Raw genomic sequence first — 17,426 nt, forward strand, 5'->3', positions numbered from 1 at the left:
CCATCTAGTGGTGAAAACCACACCTAAACCCCACTGAGGCCTGCATTAATGCCTCTAATTTAACTGGTTTGCAAATAAGTTAAATGGATCTTTATCCACTCGATTAAATAACCCTGAGTTGCTGTTAAGTGGAGCATTGTTCTTTGTCAGTGCAGCAACAGCCTGCTTCTACCAAATCTATGCAACACTCATATATATGTGTGGCCATACTCGTGCCTCAAAAATGGCCAATCCTTTTCAAGATTTGGCACTGAGCTGATTAAATCTGACTCCAGATTTTAAGCTGAAAGCCAAAAAGCTGTCACAGGTGCCTACAGACGAATGATTGTGAATCAACAGGAAAAAAGTGATGGAAGTGGTTTGTTTGGAGCTGTTCTGTTGTGCTATGTATTTATTAATATGTTGAAATGATGATAAGCATTCTGCTCGTGGCGATATTTCCTCATAATTTCCTGTATCAACATCAACAGAACTCTGGGTAACAATGACAAGTGCTGTTGGTCTTATTACCAGGAGATGTCACTGCAACTTTAAAATAGAATAGAATATGATGGAAAACAGAGTGATGTAGTTTTTAGTACAGTCACCATGCAACAAGAAGTTTCCTCACAGTCCAAAGGCATGTGAGGGAATGTGATTGACTGGTGATTCTAGTTTCTTAATTTGATGTCAGTGGGGATGTTAGACTGCGTGATTACTTTCTCTCTGTGTTGGCCCTGTAATGATGACCTGTCCTGCCTTTCACACTGTGATAGCTGGGCTAGTCTTCAGCCACTACAAAGTGGATAAGTAGTTAAGAAAATGAATGGCTGGGTGGGTAATAGAATTTGCTCATAAAGGTTATCTATTATTTTAATTATCTGTTTGGTATTCAATGTAATAATTTTTTGCACACTCAATTAACATATTCATCATTAACCCAGACATCCTCTTCTGGTGGTGGAACAAAGAAGTAAACAAACAGCTGTGGTAATGTGACAGTTTGCACTAAACATGTGAGACTTATACACATTCAATGTAGACGCTTTCTTTTGTTCCCTGGAAACTGACTTGGTTTTTGCAATGAAAATCACTCAGCAGCATTTTTAGAGCTGCAATGTAGAAGATTTGTTTTGATAATTCTTCTGTCCAGTGGAATGAGTTAATTGCCAGACAACTCCTACAAAAACCCAACTTTCTCCAGGTTTTTTACATTTACATCAGTGATTCAGTGTGCCTTCACACTCTGAGTCACTGATCATCTCAAAGATAAAGCTGGTACGCGCCCTGTGTCTGCATTTGCAAATATTATATAATTTTGAAGCATGGTATTACGTGTTAATTTCATCACAGGGAGTCATATAAAGAGGTCGACTTTTAGCCAGTGTCTGTAAGCCACTGTGCAACATATACCGCCTCTGCGTGTTGTACCTATTTATTTTATAGCTGTAATAACGTACAAGTGCCACTAGGGGGCAATGTAGCTCCATACCTGGAGACGTCTATTGGGGTCCGCGAAATCGTAGATGGGCTTGAATAGAATAGAATAGAATAGAATAGAATAGAATAGAATAGAATAGAATAGAATAGAATAGTGAAATCATATATTATACATTAGTCAAAGTAGTATAAGTCTATATTGATAGATACCATTCTTATTGCTGTTGCTGCTAATACTACTAATAAAATAATAATAATAACAATAACAACAATAATAATAGTTGTAATAAAAATCTCCTTTTTAAAGACTCGTTCAGCTTTCCTGGAGTGCCTGTTGTAACGTTTCTGTTCTTTTGTGCATTATTGCTGTAACTAAAAATTATTAATAATAATCATTTGAGTAAGTGTCCCCCTCCTCGCAGCTATAAACCGCTCCAAATTTGTCCTGCACGCTCCTGCTCTCTGATTGGTCTATTTTCTGATTGGCCTGCACTCTGATTGGTTGAAAGTTACGTGCTGGGACAATCCGTCGACTGGAGTTTTGTTTTCTCGCCTGCGGCTGAAATACAGACGGCGTACCGCTGCTGGAGGCGATGAGGATATGATATTAAGGTTTTTATTCTAAACATAGTTATCTCGATAGTTTACTGGAGAGTGTAGATGCATTTTTTTCCTCTCTCTCTGTTTTCTTTCCTCTTTTCCCGGTTCTCTTACTCCGCTCATTGGAGCGGTTTACATGCGGGCTGTCATTCAGAAATACTACAGATACATTTTGAGCGCTCATGTGTTTGACCGTGCTCATGAATTCAGTTTTCTGCGTTTAGTCGCATGATTGTCGCTTTACTTTGTCCAAGTAGACTTAATACAAGTTGGTATTTCAGTCACAAACACGTGTCTGCACAATCAAGTTATTGTAGTCTTCCAGTCATTGGACTTAAGGTGAATTACTTTTTTTGCGGAATAACGGCGTGGTGCCCCCCCCCGGCGGGTAACATACTGAGGATACCGCAACACGGCTGAGAACAGAACAGTAAGTCCGTCTTCTAAAGTCACTAAAGTACATTAATGTTAATGTTTCTGCACTTCATAGTGAGTTTCACAGTGAACTTGTTTGCTATCTTTCAGTTTTATTAGCTTGCATGTTGGAAAACAACATATCCTATAGAAATTGGTAACCGGTTAGAACTGTTGCAGTTCTAACCAAATTCCCAGGGACTAAAGTAAAAACCAATTTTTGAAGCATATTCATATCGTGCAAATGTTTTAAAACGGACAGATATTGGCAGATGTGGCTTCATGATAATACGTCCACATTTTTCATACACGTACAGATACCCAGTCTGGACTCATATTCATGAAAGCTATCACAAAATACAGAATTTTCTCCCTTTCTAAATACTTTTAATGTTTTTGGTTAGAAATAACGTGAAATTGCCTAATAGTAATAATGTACTTGTAAATGCGTAAAACACCTTATGAAAACGTTTTGTAGTAAGGTGTTTAACGCAAATAAAATTTAACCTCACTGAAGATCTCAGCTTAATTCTCAGTCCCTGCCAAATCAGTTATCTTGCACTTTAAAGTGAGTAGCAGTTCCTAGTGAGCTGAGACCCAGCGGATGACAGATACTGATCAAAGATAAAGATGTGAAGTATTGAAATAAGATCTCATAAGGTTTGGGAGGAAATTTATGGGGCAGAAAGATTAAAAACGGAGTAAGGAGAGACTTATGGACAGGTGGACAGAATAAATCTGCAAGGAAAGTAGTCTGACTTCCAGAAAGTGTTCTGACAGATTTATTCTCCTGTCTGGTCGTGGATGAACACCTTACTTTGTTGTCACTGCCACTGATTAGATCAAGAAATTGTTTTAAACATATGATGCATCAAAAAGAAGAGATTCTGGGGTTATTTCTGGGGCATTTTTTCTTTTAAAATTCCTGGCAAGGTTTTCATTTCACCATTTGGTACTGCATTTCCTTTCACAAGCAGCTATTTTGACAGCATCTGATCATAAGAGAGCGTCAAATGTTGAAATGATAAAGGTGACCAGAGACTGTGAAGACAGAAGGGAAAAGTGTGGTTGATTAAGTGATCATTTACATACAGAAATGTAAAAAAAAACTGCACCTTTAAGGCAGGAACTCAGTAGCACCACAGGTGTTATACATTAATAAGAATCTTAATATCTTTTTTGTCATTTAATTTCCTTTCAGATCAAATCGTCTGACCTTTTTTCTTCCTCATAAAAATACAAAAATGGGGCTTTTCCGGGTCTGTCTGTTGTTGGAGATGGTCCTTATTTCCACCGCTGTCAGGGGTGAGTAACAAAAGTACTGAAATCAACAACTGTAGAGTATTGCAGTCAGATTGTGTGACTATCCAACAGCCTTATAAAGGTTGGTGCAGTTAAATAGTTGTGGGGATGTTTTCATGGTGTGCATTCTTATTCACTGCTACATCAGTGTATTCTTTTTGTCAGTATCTTCCTCTGCTCCTTGGGTTTCTTAATTTCTTTTCAGAATTGATATATTTGTTCAGAAACTATAATGTATTTGCATTCCTTCATTTAACTCTACGTCACTGAATTACCATAGATCCAAACACTGTCTGGTTGTTACATTTTCTGAGATGTTCCTGTGCTGTCCTGGGACCTCTTGGTTATCCCAAGGGTGCTACTGTGACACCAATCAAGTAAAAAAACCTTTTGACTATTGGAATATTCAGATCTTCATATTTTGCAACGTTATTTGGTTTTCAGTTTCAGGATTCAGATACTCTTTTGTATATATAGCTACATGTCACCATAAGCTCCAGATGTAGTCACTGTCACTTCAGTCACTGTTGCTGCTGACTATAATTTTCTCTTTGAGTGGTTGTTTTATTCATACAGTTTTAACAGAATTGCGTGAAAAACTAACTACACCCTTATCGCTTACTGGACTCAAGAAAGTAAATTGCAGCCAGGGGTTGCTAATCAAATGCATTTGATTAATTAAAAGCAAGTGTGACCATATCTATAAAAGCAAAAGCGCTGGCAATTTGCTGGTCTGGAGCATTTGCACAATGCCGTAGTCTTTCCGGGAGTGGACATCCCAGCAAATCCACCACAGACCAAAAAATTCTGAAAGGAATTGCAAAAAGCTCAAGAGCTACTTAGTTAGCTTCTTAAATGTTAAAGTTCATGACAGTGGAATTAGAAAAATACTGAATAAGTATACAGTATGGCTTGTTTGGAAGGTGTGCCAGAAGAAAGCCTCTTTGCACTAAAAACAACATGGCAGCTTGACTCTGGCTTGCAAAACTGCATCTGAACTAACCACAAAACGTCTGGAACAATGTCCTTTGAATAAATGAGGCCAAAGTGGAGATGTCTAGTTGTAATGCACAGCACCATGTTGGCAAAATCCGAACACAGCATATCAGAGCAAACACCTCATACCAAGAATCAAGCACAATAGTGATGATTTCGATTTGCTTTGCAGTCATTGAGTTAAGCGTGAACTCCTGTACAACAAAGCACTCTAGAACAGCGGTCCCAAACCTTTTTTGCACCACAGTCCGGTTTATGTCCGACAATATTTTCACGGACTGACCTTTAAGGTGTCACGGATAAATACAACAAAATAAAACCAATACCGGTACCAAAATACGGAAGATTTATTCATAACACACGGGAAATGACCAAGGCAAACAGAGTTAACAATCAAAACGATTTAAAAAATAACACTTAAAACAGATAGAAACCCTGAAAACCATGAATTTCACACCAGAGCCTCAACTCTCGTGGCCCAGTACCAAACGACTCACAGACCTCTACCAGCTGCACTAGAATCGAATGGGAGGCCATTTGTCAGACAGCAATACGGTCATAACACAGGACAACAATCCCAAACACATCAGCAAGTTTGCAACAGAATACTGAAAAAGAAAAGAATCATGGCGTTGCAAAGTCCTGTCATCAATCCAATTGAAATGCTGTGGCATGAGAACTCTACCAGCTATTGAATCATGGGATGTACTTGAGTTTTTCACCTGACCTCATAGAGTCACGTGGCTGTAAATGAAAAAATCACCGTACAGCCTTCAACACATAACTTATGTCTGGAGTGTCAGAGCTTCAGATAATCGTGCAGATCACAAACTGAATTCTTCAGCCGTATAGGGGGGTCTGTCACCACCATCGGTTACAGAACAGCTCCTTGTACTTTGTTCAACAATGTGTTTTTTGTCAGTGAAAATCAGTGTAATAGAGACAAACAACAACAAGCTGTACATAGATGAGAGCAATTCCCTGCTTGCCTGCAGGCTTTATGGGCAGACAGTTGTGGAGCTGGCGCCCGTTCCTCAGATCACACCAACGATGAGTTTTTAGTCGGAACAAAGCTGCATTCAGCGAGGCGAGGCAGAGCCAGCATGCAGACACGGGGCCGAAAGTAAACACAGGGCCATAGACCGCAAAGAGATGAGATTAGATTAGCCTATTAGGGATGTTTGCTGTACAATGCATATCCTCCCACTCACTGACTGCAGCCTGTCAGCTTAGTCAGGCAGCAGAGAAGGACAGAGAGCAAGATTAAGGAGAATGGAGGAAAGACGTGGAAAAGAAATCGGAAGGAAGGGGGGCAGGACTAGGGAGATTGGAGTAAGAATGGATGATAGAAGGGACCTAGTGAGAAAAGAAACCAGTGGGTACAAGTGAGGTAGGAATAGGAGGGGAAATGGACAGTGGCTGAAAACACTTTACAGCAGAGAGTGTAAGAAAGGGGGCAAGAGAGCACGAGGCGAACAGAGCTTTATAGCATTAAAAAGATTGCAAATCTCACAAATCTTCCCCGTCACCAACTTTTTTTGCATAATAGAATCCAAATTACAACAAGTTAGCAGCAGATATCATCTACAAGAATACAAGAATCTAAAAGAATCTTAATCTGACTGGCTTATTTGTTACATTTTTCCACTGCACTCTAGGAAATGATACAAAGAAACATTTTAAATGTGTGACTACTGAGATATCTCAGAGAAATATGCCAGCTATGTCAGCAATAAACAAGAAAATTAAAAATATCACAGCTCACAATAGGACATTTCAAATTGAAAACAAGGTCTCATGGTATCATTTATCAGACCATTAGCCTTTCTACACAAGATGCAGTTAAAGTAAATTTAAGCTATTTTATAATTTAGGACATTATGTAAAAAAGCATTACCTTAAAATTACCACATTGTTAAAGAGAAAATGTTTATTATAATAATAAATTATTAAACATAAGGGTCTAATAACTGTTGCTGTGGATTGTGCCGAGGAACGAGGAAGTGACACGGAGATAGTGAGACAGGCAGTTAGTGATAAAGAGGCAACTTTGGTGCCCCTTGCAACAGATGTAGAGTTGCTGCACTCCAGAGGCTTACACAACTGCACTGTGTGAACTGGGGTCTGCGTGCATAAGTGTGTGTAGCTGAGCATGAGACTGAGCAGCTGAGAGATTAGCATTCTCGCCTGTTAGCTGAACAGCACCGAGCTTGGTTTCAGGGGTCAAAAAGTAGTAGGCCAGTGGATTTGAGGCTGCCTGCAGCTTTGGACAGAGTTAGATTCCAGATCAAATCAAATATTTGACATTTCCAGGAATCCTTTGTGAACTTCAGAACTGCTCTTTGGATTTTGTCACTTTTGGCAGAATCAAACTTTTTACCTCCGTTTCTGATCTTTATGCTGTTAAGCTACCTTCTGTACCTTAATATGTACATTATAGACATGAGAGTGGTAGTGATTTTAATCATATTTCACAAAATGTTAAACCATGGCAGATTTGCACATTGAAGCAGATGTAATGCAACTTCCAAATATTTCCACTGCCGCTACAAATACACTCTCCAAGAGTTTCCTTAGACTTCGAGAATAATGGCCTCCTTCAAGTCCAATTTCCCTCAGCATTAAACAATTATACAAAGAAACCAGATTCTGTAGAGCAGATGTTGCATTTTGACTTTCTACTGACTTAAACTGCTAGCTTTGGTGCTTTCTGAAGACGCAGCTGAACGATCTACTAAATGTGTTAGACACTGAGCACATCCAGTTGTGGTTTATTAGTGTATATGCTGTTATTGTGTATGCATCTACAAATATGGAGATAGATTAATTATGTGATGAAAAATGCCATGTGTATGTCAGATGGTTATCAGTCTGTCAGTTGGTATTTATATAAGACAGCTGTTGCAGCTTGATGGTCAAACAACTGGTGCACGACTGGTAGGATGATATTAATGTGATTATTGAAGTTAATCCACCAGATTTTTGTTTTCCTCTTTGTACGAGCTTATATGTTGAAATGGCATTTCACAGTCTTAGATCTCTCTGGAAGCAAATTCAGAAAAAAAAAAAGACGTACCCAGAAATGAGATGATTTGTGGGTTTCTGTACATGGTTTCCTGATGTACTCTTCTGTCTAAACAGTTTCATGTTTTCCATGTGATTGTGCCGTATAGACCACCCATTATTTGGACGAAGAGAGAGAAACAGACACGGCAATGAGAGGGTTCATCGCCGTGGGTTGTTGTTATAATAAGTGTAAAAAAGCCCACAGCCACATTAAAAATGCATCTTCATTCCACGAAAGCTGCCAAAGAAGCAACACTGCAAACACACACTGAGAAACAGAGGGGGAGAGAGAGAGAACAGTTCATCGTCACTGCAGGAAATGACAGACAGAAAGTGCAGAGTGTAAACAGCCACATGCACAGACGCTGGAAACATATACAAGTAGAAGATTCTACCCATAAATATAATTTAACATATAAGCAGTCATGCATAGAGGTGCACACACAGGCCCCCAATCCCTTAACAACCCTCTGCCCCACACACTCACTACTGAGGAATGTAATTAGCATGCTAACACTAACAGTGATATGTAGGAGAGAACTGTGGTTAGGTAAAGAGTGGAGAATGAGACAGTAATCAGAGGTAAGTGGAACACATAAATAGCACAGGTTTTAAGTTTTTAGAAGAGCTAAAGATGGCTGGAGGGCAGGATGAAGTGATAGGTATGAAAACTACAACTCACAATCCCTTTATTTTTCCATCAGTTATTTAAAGTTTGTCATCAATGGTTAAAAATCTGTCATCAAATTGTGAAAAATTCCTGCCACAAGTTCCCAGTACCCAAGACGACAATTTAAAATGTCTGTTTTATCCAGCCATCAGTCGAGTATACCAAGAGAGGTAAAAACAAAAGATACAACTACAGAATTGGCTTTTATTTCTAGGTGTAGTAATTAGATACTCTCTGGAACAACAACTTTAAAAAATAATGGCTACTTTAAAGATAAAATAAAACGTAGCAGTAAGTTTCTGCCTGTCTGACATTTAGTGGATTTAGATGGAAGAGAGCAGAATGATTCCTCTTTAATGGAACAGCTGCTTTTCAGACCACTGCTTTGTGCTTCATTGTAACAAGACGCATTATAAGGGCAATATAGCATCACATTTTATCACAGTGTAGCAGCAGTGTAAGTAAATGAAGGGTATTTTCCATCCTTTTCCACGAATTAGGATTATTAAGGACAGACTACCTAATTCAGAGAGTGAATCTACTAAAAACATCGTGCTAGCTTTAGCATTATAGTGAAATAGTTTTCGCATAACAAAAGTAGCTAAGAGGTTGTATCTTGAGTTGAACTTCTTACCAAGGCCCTGCTTTTCCATCATGTAAACATATTACTAATTTCATTCACCGTTTGCTCTTCCTGTCATATGGAATAATGCTCAGTGAAGTCACTTGTATAGTTTTTGTTGCACATCACCAGTTTTCTTGCATATTTGGTAAAGTATTGCTTCGTTGGAGGTTGTCGAGGTAGCTCCTTTTTAGGTACCAAATTGTCACCAGAGGGTGACACGCGGCGCTCACCCTCAGTGCCCGGGCATGTCTTGTTGTGCGCACTAGGGAACATAAAAGGCATTGCTATATAATAGTATCACAATATTACAGTTTGATATATACAAATCTGGACTAGTATGCGATATGGCTCACATAAAATGAATCTCTTTCACCTCACTAGTTTAAGCATTCAAAGTGTCCTTAGTCACAGCTAACAATTGTAAATGCCATTTGACATGCTGATAACCATTATATGACCTGGGGGTGTTTACCTGCCAGTCTCAGTGTTCGCACAGGAGGTGCTAAAACTAGATTACCCAAAATGGGTGAAACATTCATCAGAATCCACGCTAGGCCTTAGAAAATGTTTCTTCTCTTGCGTGGAACCAGTATTTTTTACCTTTAACCTACAGAGTTTTTTGTTAGTGTATTATGGAAAAACTAAAGAGCCCTTTAGTAAATGGTTTAAACGATTATGCACTTTAATTTAAGATTTAACTGAGGCTTTTATCCTCTATTTGAGAGAAGAAACAGACTGTGTGTGTGTGTGTGTGTGTGTGTGTGTGTGTGTGTGTGTGTGTGTGTGTGTGTGTGTGTGTGTGTGTGCTGGTTGATTAACTGACAAAGGGAAGCTTCAAAGGATCCAAATGACTCTTTCAGTTCCTCTTGTTAAATCCTAACGTCAGGGCCAAATGTTGTTGGCTGTTTGGGCTGGTGCAGCTGTGGCTGTCAAAAAAACTCCAAATACCAACAATGCACTTTAAAGAAGAGACCTGAAATATTCGTGCATGTCCCTTTTACGTGTTAGTCTAAAGTGTGAGTTTTCAAAACCTAGAACTTATTCTACAATATGACATGTCCTACAGATTAACTAGCACTGATGTGGACCTCTTCACGGGCAACGAGCTGGGACCTTGTGGAGCAGTCCTGCAGCTCACTGTTTTATGGGGTCTGCTAATGTTGAAGGCTATTAGCCCACATTTAGATAAAGTCAATGTTTGCTTTGAGTTTGCTAATGGTGGGGTTTAATGGGGCTGTCTGGACGTTCTCTGCAGGGGCTGACGCTGTGTCGCAGTATTGCTAAGACGCGATGCCTGTTTGTGGAGGGGGTGCAGGAGAAGGAAAGGCAACAGGAGAAGATAAGATAGAAAAGGGCAGTGTGGAAAAAATACTGAGAAAGAAACAGAAATATTTAACAGACAGTTTTGAACTGACTTCATGACTAAATTTGTAATCATTTAAAAATACTGGAAATGTCTTTAGAATAATTGCACACCCCTAATAGCAGTAGTCTAACATAGGGCTGTTTGATATAACGATATATATCGGATGACGATATAAAAACATCTGTCGTTTCATTTTACGCTATCGTTTGTTTCGTGGTGTCGCAAAATAAACTGTTTACGGCAATATTTTTTCATGGTTTTGATGGTCACTATAGTGGCTATATTAGTTTCTTAAAGTTCTCTCTTTCTCTTATATTTAATATAACCACACTACGGACGGACAAGCTAGTTTTTATGCGTTGTGGTTAGCAACAACGACGGTAACAGCATCGCGTGTCCGCTTGCTTATGTTCCACATAAACCTTTCACAATAAAGCTCAAGATCCTGTTGAGACTTTTCAAAATAAACTGAATCACGTGAAAGATGCAGATTATTTATGGATGAGAAGTAAAAAAAGAGCCGCCTTTTCCCCGCAGCACGCCGTGTAATAAATACTCACAAAGAAAACGGCGGCCGTTACAACTTATGTCTAAAAATGTGTCGTTTCATGCATCGTTTAAAACACTCGACTCCAGCTACATGACGCGCAGCTGGAAACACTTCTCGCAAGTCGAGCTGCCCGAGATTCACATTTTTGTGATTTATATCGAAAGGCTGAGAGTTACAGTTGCTAGTATGATGCTGCAAGGACATAATATGAAGACAAAGTAAGTTTTTGTGAACATTAAATATTATACACATTTCTCTTCTGACCAGCATGTGCAACACATCTGTAATTCCAGAAGCTTTTTAATATTATTTCTTCATTCCCGCTTTATTTATATGCAGTATTTTCCCCCAATTCCCTTTTTTTCAGCTCTCCGTCTTTCCCGGCTTCTCTGTCTCTCCCTTACATGGTGCATTATTGTGTGGCGCCACAGTGCTGTATTGTGGTCTCAGTGGGGTTGGGGTATGTTTGGTCAACGCTACAGCACAGCAGGTCAGAGGGCACCTGGCAGATCAGGGAGGGGTCAGGGAGAGTGTGAGCATCAGTTTATGTACACACACTGTGAATGTGTGTGGCTGTAACGCAGGGTCAGAGAAAGCACATGCTGGCACCAGAGGAGTCTGTAATAACACTGGTGGAACTCCACAGGACAGCACGCATTAGTTTCACTGCATTTTTACATCGTTGTCTCTAGTGTGTGTTCCAAACTTCATCAAGCATGTATTAATAGATTTAATGAGGTAATATAAATTATCCCAAACTTATAACATAGGTTTTAACAATTAAAGACCTCAGTTGTGAAGTGATTATAAGTCAACAAAAATTGCTTACAATGATTGAAATCTATTGTCTTTATTGTTTCCTATTAACTATTTATAAAACATCTGTTTAAATTATGCACTGAATTTAATAAAATTAGTTATATAGCCATAGACAGCAGTGATAATTGTAAGCAAACAGTCTCATAAATGTAATGCCATTAATCTGCTGTGCAGGTGTGAAGCATAAAATGTGTTTTTAGTCTCCAGTAGACCCACATGGACTTTCTAGATACCAGTTTGTAGTAACTGGAAATGGATAGAAAGTGTTTTTAAGCAGATGAATAGAAAGACACCATAAGCAGTGTGTATTTTAAGAAAACACTCCTGCTGACACCCCATTTTTATCCATCAATATCCCAGTGGAATGATGCTCCAGGTTACTTTGGATCATTATTAGCCTTTACACTTAAAACCTTTTACCATGAACTGTTTTATTTTAAAGGTGAAACAGTAGAAAGTGTTCACAAGAAAGTCTTTTGAGTGTCACAGACTTAACTGTATGTACTTTGCTGCCTTTTACATCTCTCTCTGCAGTGTGTCTGTTTTCACTCTCACTTTCTTTCTCTCTCTGGCATTTTAAATCCTTTCTCACTTTCTTTGTCGCTGCTGTTTTCTCGCTCCTTGTCTGCCTTTAAATCAGATCTTTTCAGACCCCTTTTAACCCCCACCTACCATGCACACACACACACACACACACACACACACTTCAGCTGTTGATTCCTGGTGGCATTACAAATGGCATATTGAAAAGTGATCATTGGGACACTTTTTTCCCTTCAGCCTGTCATACTGACGTGAGTTGAAGTTATGCACCACTGTGGGCAGCTGTGAGCTTGTATCTATGTGTGTGTGTTTGTGTTATTTGTGTAATAAACAAAACAACAGGAACCCAACACCAGCCTGACCAGCATTATCACCATTACACCTTTGGTGTCAAATGTGATTGACATGTAATAGACATTTGGCCACACTCTCTTCATTTTGTCAAACATACTGATGACCTTTGACTCTAGGGAGTGGGAACTAATTGCACAGGATGTTAAGGTGGACAGCTTGTCTGTAGCTTTAAATTATAACAACTAAAGATTTCATATTTGGAAGGATTATGAAAGTAAATACCATGCCTACAATAGGAGGAAACGCTACAGTGCTGTTTTTTTTTTCCTGAAAGAATCACGATTTCTATAGAAAGTCATTTTTCTGCTGTCTTTTTTTCCTAATTGAATTAAAAAAAATACACCGCAACAAACAGATGAAAACCTCTACATAAGAGGGGACACAAATACTCTATCTTTATCCCCAGTGCCAGCTGTTGCTGTAGAATCCATACGGCAGGGGGATGTGAGCAGCATGTGGGGGTAGAGTTACATCCGAGCCATTTTAGGCATGAAGGGATAAGTTTCATAGAAAATAAAAGGAGTGAAATTGGTGTCCAAAGTGCTCGCAAGATCCTTACACTGTGTGTTACAGCCATTTTAGTACTCGCAGCCAAAGTAGTGAGCATATCCTCTGTTGTTTATTGTCAGTGGTTTAAAAATCAGCAGAAAATTGCATAACTGACATTTCTTGCTTTTTTTCCCAAAATAAGGCAAAACATTGACCAGATCTGTAAAAGATTACAAAAACAGAGTTTGAAAACAGATATTAGTTACACTGAGGCAACTCAGGACATTAATATGCTCCAAGTAACCACATCCTGCTGATTTCTTGCTGAAGGGTCTGCAGAACAGTTAGCTGTGTTAATTATTTCCCACTACATGGCCCTTCATCACACTGGTCAGCTCAGTGCATTATTATCCAAAGGTAATCCCTCTGTTGCACTGGCACCATTATCACACCAGATCACAACGGGCCTATTCTTCTATATGTAATTAACAAAGGTCCTTATGAGCTGCTTTCTGGGATTTAACTGTTGTGTTGTTGGAGCTTTAGGGAAGGCAGTGGGATGTAGTGGAAAATGGAGAATGTGGGGGAAAGGAAAGCGCTCACATAAGAATACAGCGGCACTTCAGTTTAGGTTTGAACATTTAACAGCATCTATTACACACTGAAAATTTAACCTGGGAATTACAGTTTAACTGTCAGCTAATGGACCAGTGGGAGGAAGTTACATTTTCGTTACTTTTTTTCAGCTTGTTGTCCCGATGCAGCCATGTATTTCTGAATAAACAGCTTTTTGTGGTTAAGAACAGTAAGCCTGTTTGCAACATGTCTCGGATCATCGAGTCTCTAATTTGGGCGAGATGGAATAAAAGGACCATAATCCTGCGTCTGTAAAAGAAAGAGAGCTGAGGTTTCTTTTACACCACATATTGATTATGTTTTGAAAAACGTACTTTTGGTGTTTGCCTTTTGGATATTTCCAGATGCTGCTTTACATGCAATGTTAGACCTGTCAGTAATGGAGTATGCTGACAGTGTGTATCGGACTGTCTCTAAAACACATCTTCATCCTCTTACTTTTATATATAATCAACTCTATTTATCATATTAGGGTCTTTTTTTAAACGTCACTATATAATGATTGACAGACTCAACTGGTTCCTCTTGATTCAAGAGGTCAGTATCACTGGTACCAATTTACATTTTGATTATCCTTACTGTCTAAAACAGGTTATCTACTAAGAAGCTCGGGTCAGTTCTTCTATAGAGTTTCTTATGTACTTGATGCTATTTTGATTGACCTGATCAGTGCCACTGAATCCTCCTATGGCAACATTTTGATCACAGTTTTTGAATTTGTCATTGAGAGAATAACAATCAATGTTAATATTGAGACATTACATGTCAGAGGGTTTTCCCTGATAAAACTGTCTTGATAAAAAGCTCACTAGAGACACTCATAACTTTGGAGACACTCATCTGCTACTTCGAGCTACCTATAAGCATGATGCAACATTTCAGAAATGTTATGTACCTGTAGATTAAACCTGCAAGCTGCAAATTATAGAATACAAAAGCTTCAGACTAAACTAGCATAATGACTACTTTTACTTCTTACTGTGCTAGATGAAAATACACGAATGAGTGAGATCCATTTACTTACATTTAAACATCACTAAAATACTGCTACTTGGTCAACTTTATGTTGAGCTTCGCAAGATTAAGATAATGTTAGCTTTTAAGTTTTAACTGGAAAGATGTAAGTGTGGAACATGCATACACCACGGTAGTACTGAGACCACCAGTCTTGTTTCAGTCGTGTTTTATTTATTTATTTATTTATTAACCTTTATTTAACCAGGAAGATCCCATTGAGATTAAAAACCTCTTTTTCAAGGGAGACCTGGCCAAGATAGGCAGCAGCAGATGTCTCACAGTTACAGAAATGACTCAAACACAGGCAGCAACAACACACATGCAACAATAAGTGAAAGAATACAAACAAAATAAAATAAAATTCAAATAAAAATAAAAAATCTGTTAAAATGACAATCAATCTAATTGAAACAGTTGCATGTTATGGACTTCGCCTCAAGGATTCTTAGTTTAGATTTAAAATCACTTAACTAAATGAACTGAGTCATTTTCCAGTCGCTCTGCAGTTTGTTCCAGGCCAAGGGTGCTAAACGGACAAAAGCTCTTTTACCAAGTTCAGTTCGGGCAAATGGAACAGAAAGCAACAAGTAGCCATGCGGACGAAGAGAATACCGACCAGCATGTTTCATTACAAGCAGGGAACATAGATAAGAAGGCAGCAACCCAAGTATCGCCTTATATATAAAACTGTATAAATGAGAGTTCCTCCGACTTACCAAAGCAGGCCGTCCTACCTGAGAGTATAACTCACAGTGGTGAGTCTGAGATTTACGGTTAGTGATGAACCTCAGAGAAGCACGATACACAGAATCAACCATTCGAAGACATTGGGCAGAAGCATTCATATATAGAATATCACCATAATCCAGCACAGGCAAGAATGTTGCAGCAACAAGCCGCTTACAAAGGCTTTAACTTATGTGGGGTAATTTTTTTTTTTTTATGGTTTTGGGGGACATTTAGATGTCAGTTGACAAGAAGAGATTAGCAAAAAGAACTATGGCTTAAGCACATGCAATCTCACACAAGCACCTTATCCCCTCTCTCAAACACAAGCAGTGGACTAAGACAGTGACCAGAGCTGAACAAATGGAGTTTAGTCATGGCTGAGGATTGGTGTGGAATGTGGGAGGGGGGCATGAATTTGTGTGTGCATGCATGCGTGTGTGTGTGTGTGTGTGTGTGTGTGTGTGTGTGTGTGTGTGTGTGTGTGTGTGTGTTATGTGCATGCTTGGAATGTTTAACTCCCCACCCAATGAACCAGAAAACACACAGGTGGAGGAGGAGGTGGAAAGATGTGAGGGAGAGGAGGAAATGCAGGATGATGAAGGAGGGAAAAAGATGAGTGCTGGATCGCTGATCTTCAAAGTGTGATGCTCAAACTGACGAGTACAAAACAAATCCAAATAGAAAGAAAAGACATGTTTATTTAAGTGATAACCAAGTAAGTATTAATTTGATGAGCTTTACTTCTAACTCCACTCTGTCACCTTAACAAAGTAGGCTTCTCACTTTTGGACAAAACACTGCCTGAGTGAGAGTCATTTAACTGCTGACAGGTCTGGACTGCAGTCTGGTCAGTTCACCGCTCAGCCTGTTTTATTATGAAGCCATTGATGTTATGCTATGTGCAGATACGGCACGGTCTTGCCGAAATAACCAAGACTTTCCCTGAAAATCATGTTGCCAGGATGGCAGCATATGTCGCTAAACCATTCAGCACTGACGTTGCCTTCACAGAGTCTTCAATGCATAAGCCTTTGTATTGCATTGACTACAGGTCATTTCTTCAGTTCACCTTTAAATGAACTTGAGTCTGGAAAAAGGTGGCGGGAATCGTTGCTCTTGGATTTTTTGTTTTTTCTTGGCATGGTAGAGTTTTATCTTCTTACATTAGCGATGATGACCAACAATATTGTGTAATGGAAATGATGAAATACCCAAATTCTCTTTTTATGTTTTATGACAAATCGCTCTGAAATCACTGAATTGTCTAAATCTTCATCCTTTCACAACGTGGGGAGCTATAAGCTATTTTTATGACTATTGCTCTCTTTCTTGCGCCCTCGCTTATCCCTCGTCTCTTGTTTTTATAGTTATGTCAATATGGATGGCTCCCTTAGAGTAAATAGTCTGCTTTCTACCACTGAAATCAGGTGCTTAACACAGGTGGTACCGCGTGTGTGTGTGTGTGTGTGTGTGTGTGTGTATGCATTCGTTATCACTCGCTGTTAATGAGTAACAGTGTCTGCCTCCAGAATGTTGATAAATGCCAGGTCGAGGACATCGCTTTGCTTTACACACATTCACCCAAATGTGCACCTAATCAAGCGTGTTAACTATTTCTTATCTTACGTCAACTATGTCTTGGCTTATCTGTAAGGTGTAACACAAAAAGACACACAAGATACAGATGTATATATTTACAGTGGCTAGTTTACAGAGATTTGTAGACTATAAATGAATGTTTTTTGCCACGTACTGTACGTGTAAATAGTGTTCCTTTTGTTGGTGCCTGGGTCGTTGCAAAGTTATGTTCACAGTGACTGTAACCTGACTG

General features: G+C 39.1%; 1 protein-coding gene across 2 annotated transcripts in view; it reads left to right on the forward strand.

The window, feature by feature from the left end:
* The first annotated feature begins 1,953 nt into the window (after positions 1–1,953).
* Positions 1,954–17,426, forward strand: part of fgfrl1a (fibroblast growth factor receptor like 1a) — a 66,813-nt gene continuing 51,340 nt past the window's right edge. Inside the window, exons 1-2 of one of the 2 annotated variants that reach the window (XM_026182139.1) lie at positions 1,954–2,449; positions 3,635–3,738. In XM_026182139.1, the coding sequence (XP_026037924.1) occupies positions 3,678–3,738 (61 nt within the window). In that variant the 5' untranslated portion in view covers positions 1,954–2,449; positions 3,635–3,677. The remainder of the gene's footprint in view (positions 2,450–3,634; positions 3,739–17,426) is intronic. The other variant, XM_026182149.1, reaches the window with a different exon arrangement.

Source organism: Astatotilapia calliptera, chromosome 2 (assembly GCF_900246225.1).
Source record: "Astatotilapia calliptera chromosome 2, fAstCal1.2, whole genome shotgun sequence".
Classification (NCBI taxonomy): domain Eukaryota; kingdom Metazoa; phylum Chordata; class Actinopteri; order Cichliformes; family Cichlidae; genus Astatotilapia; species Astatotilapia calliptera.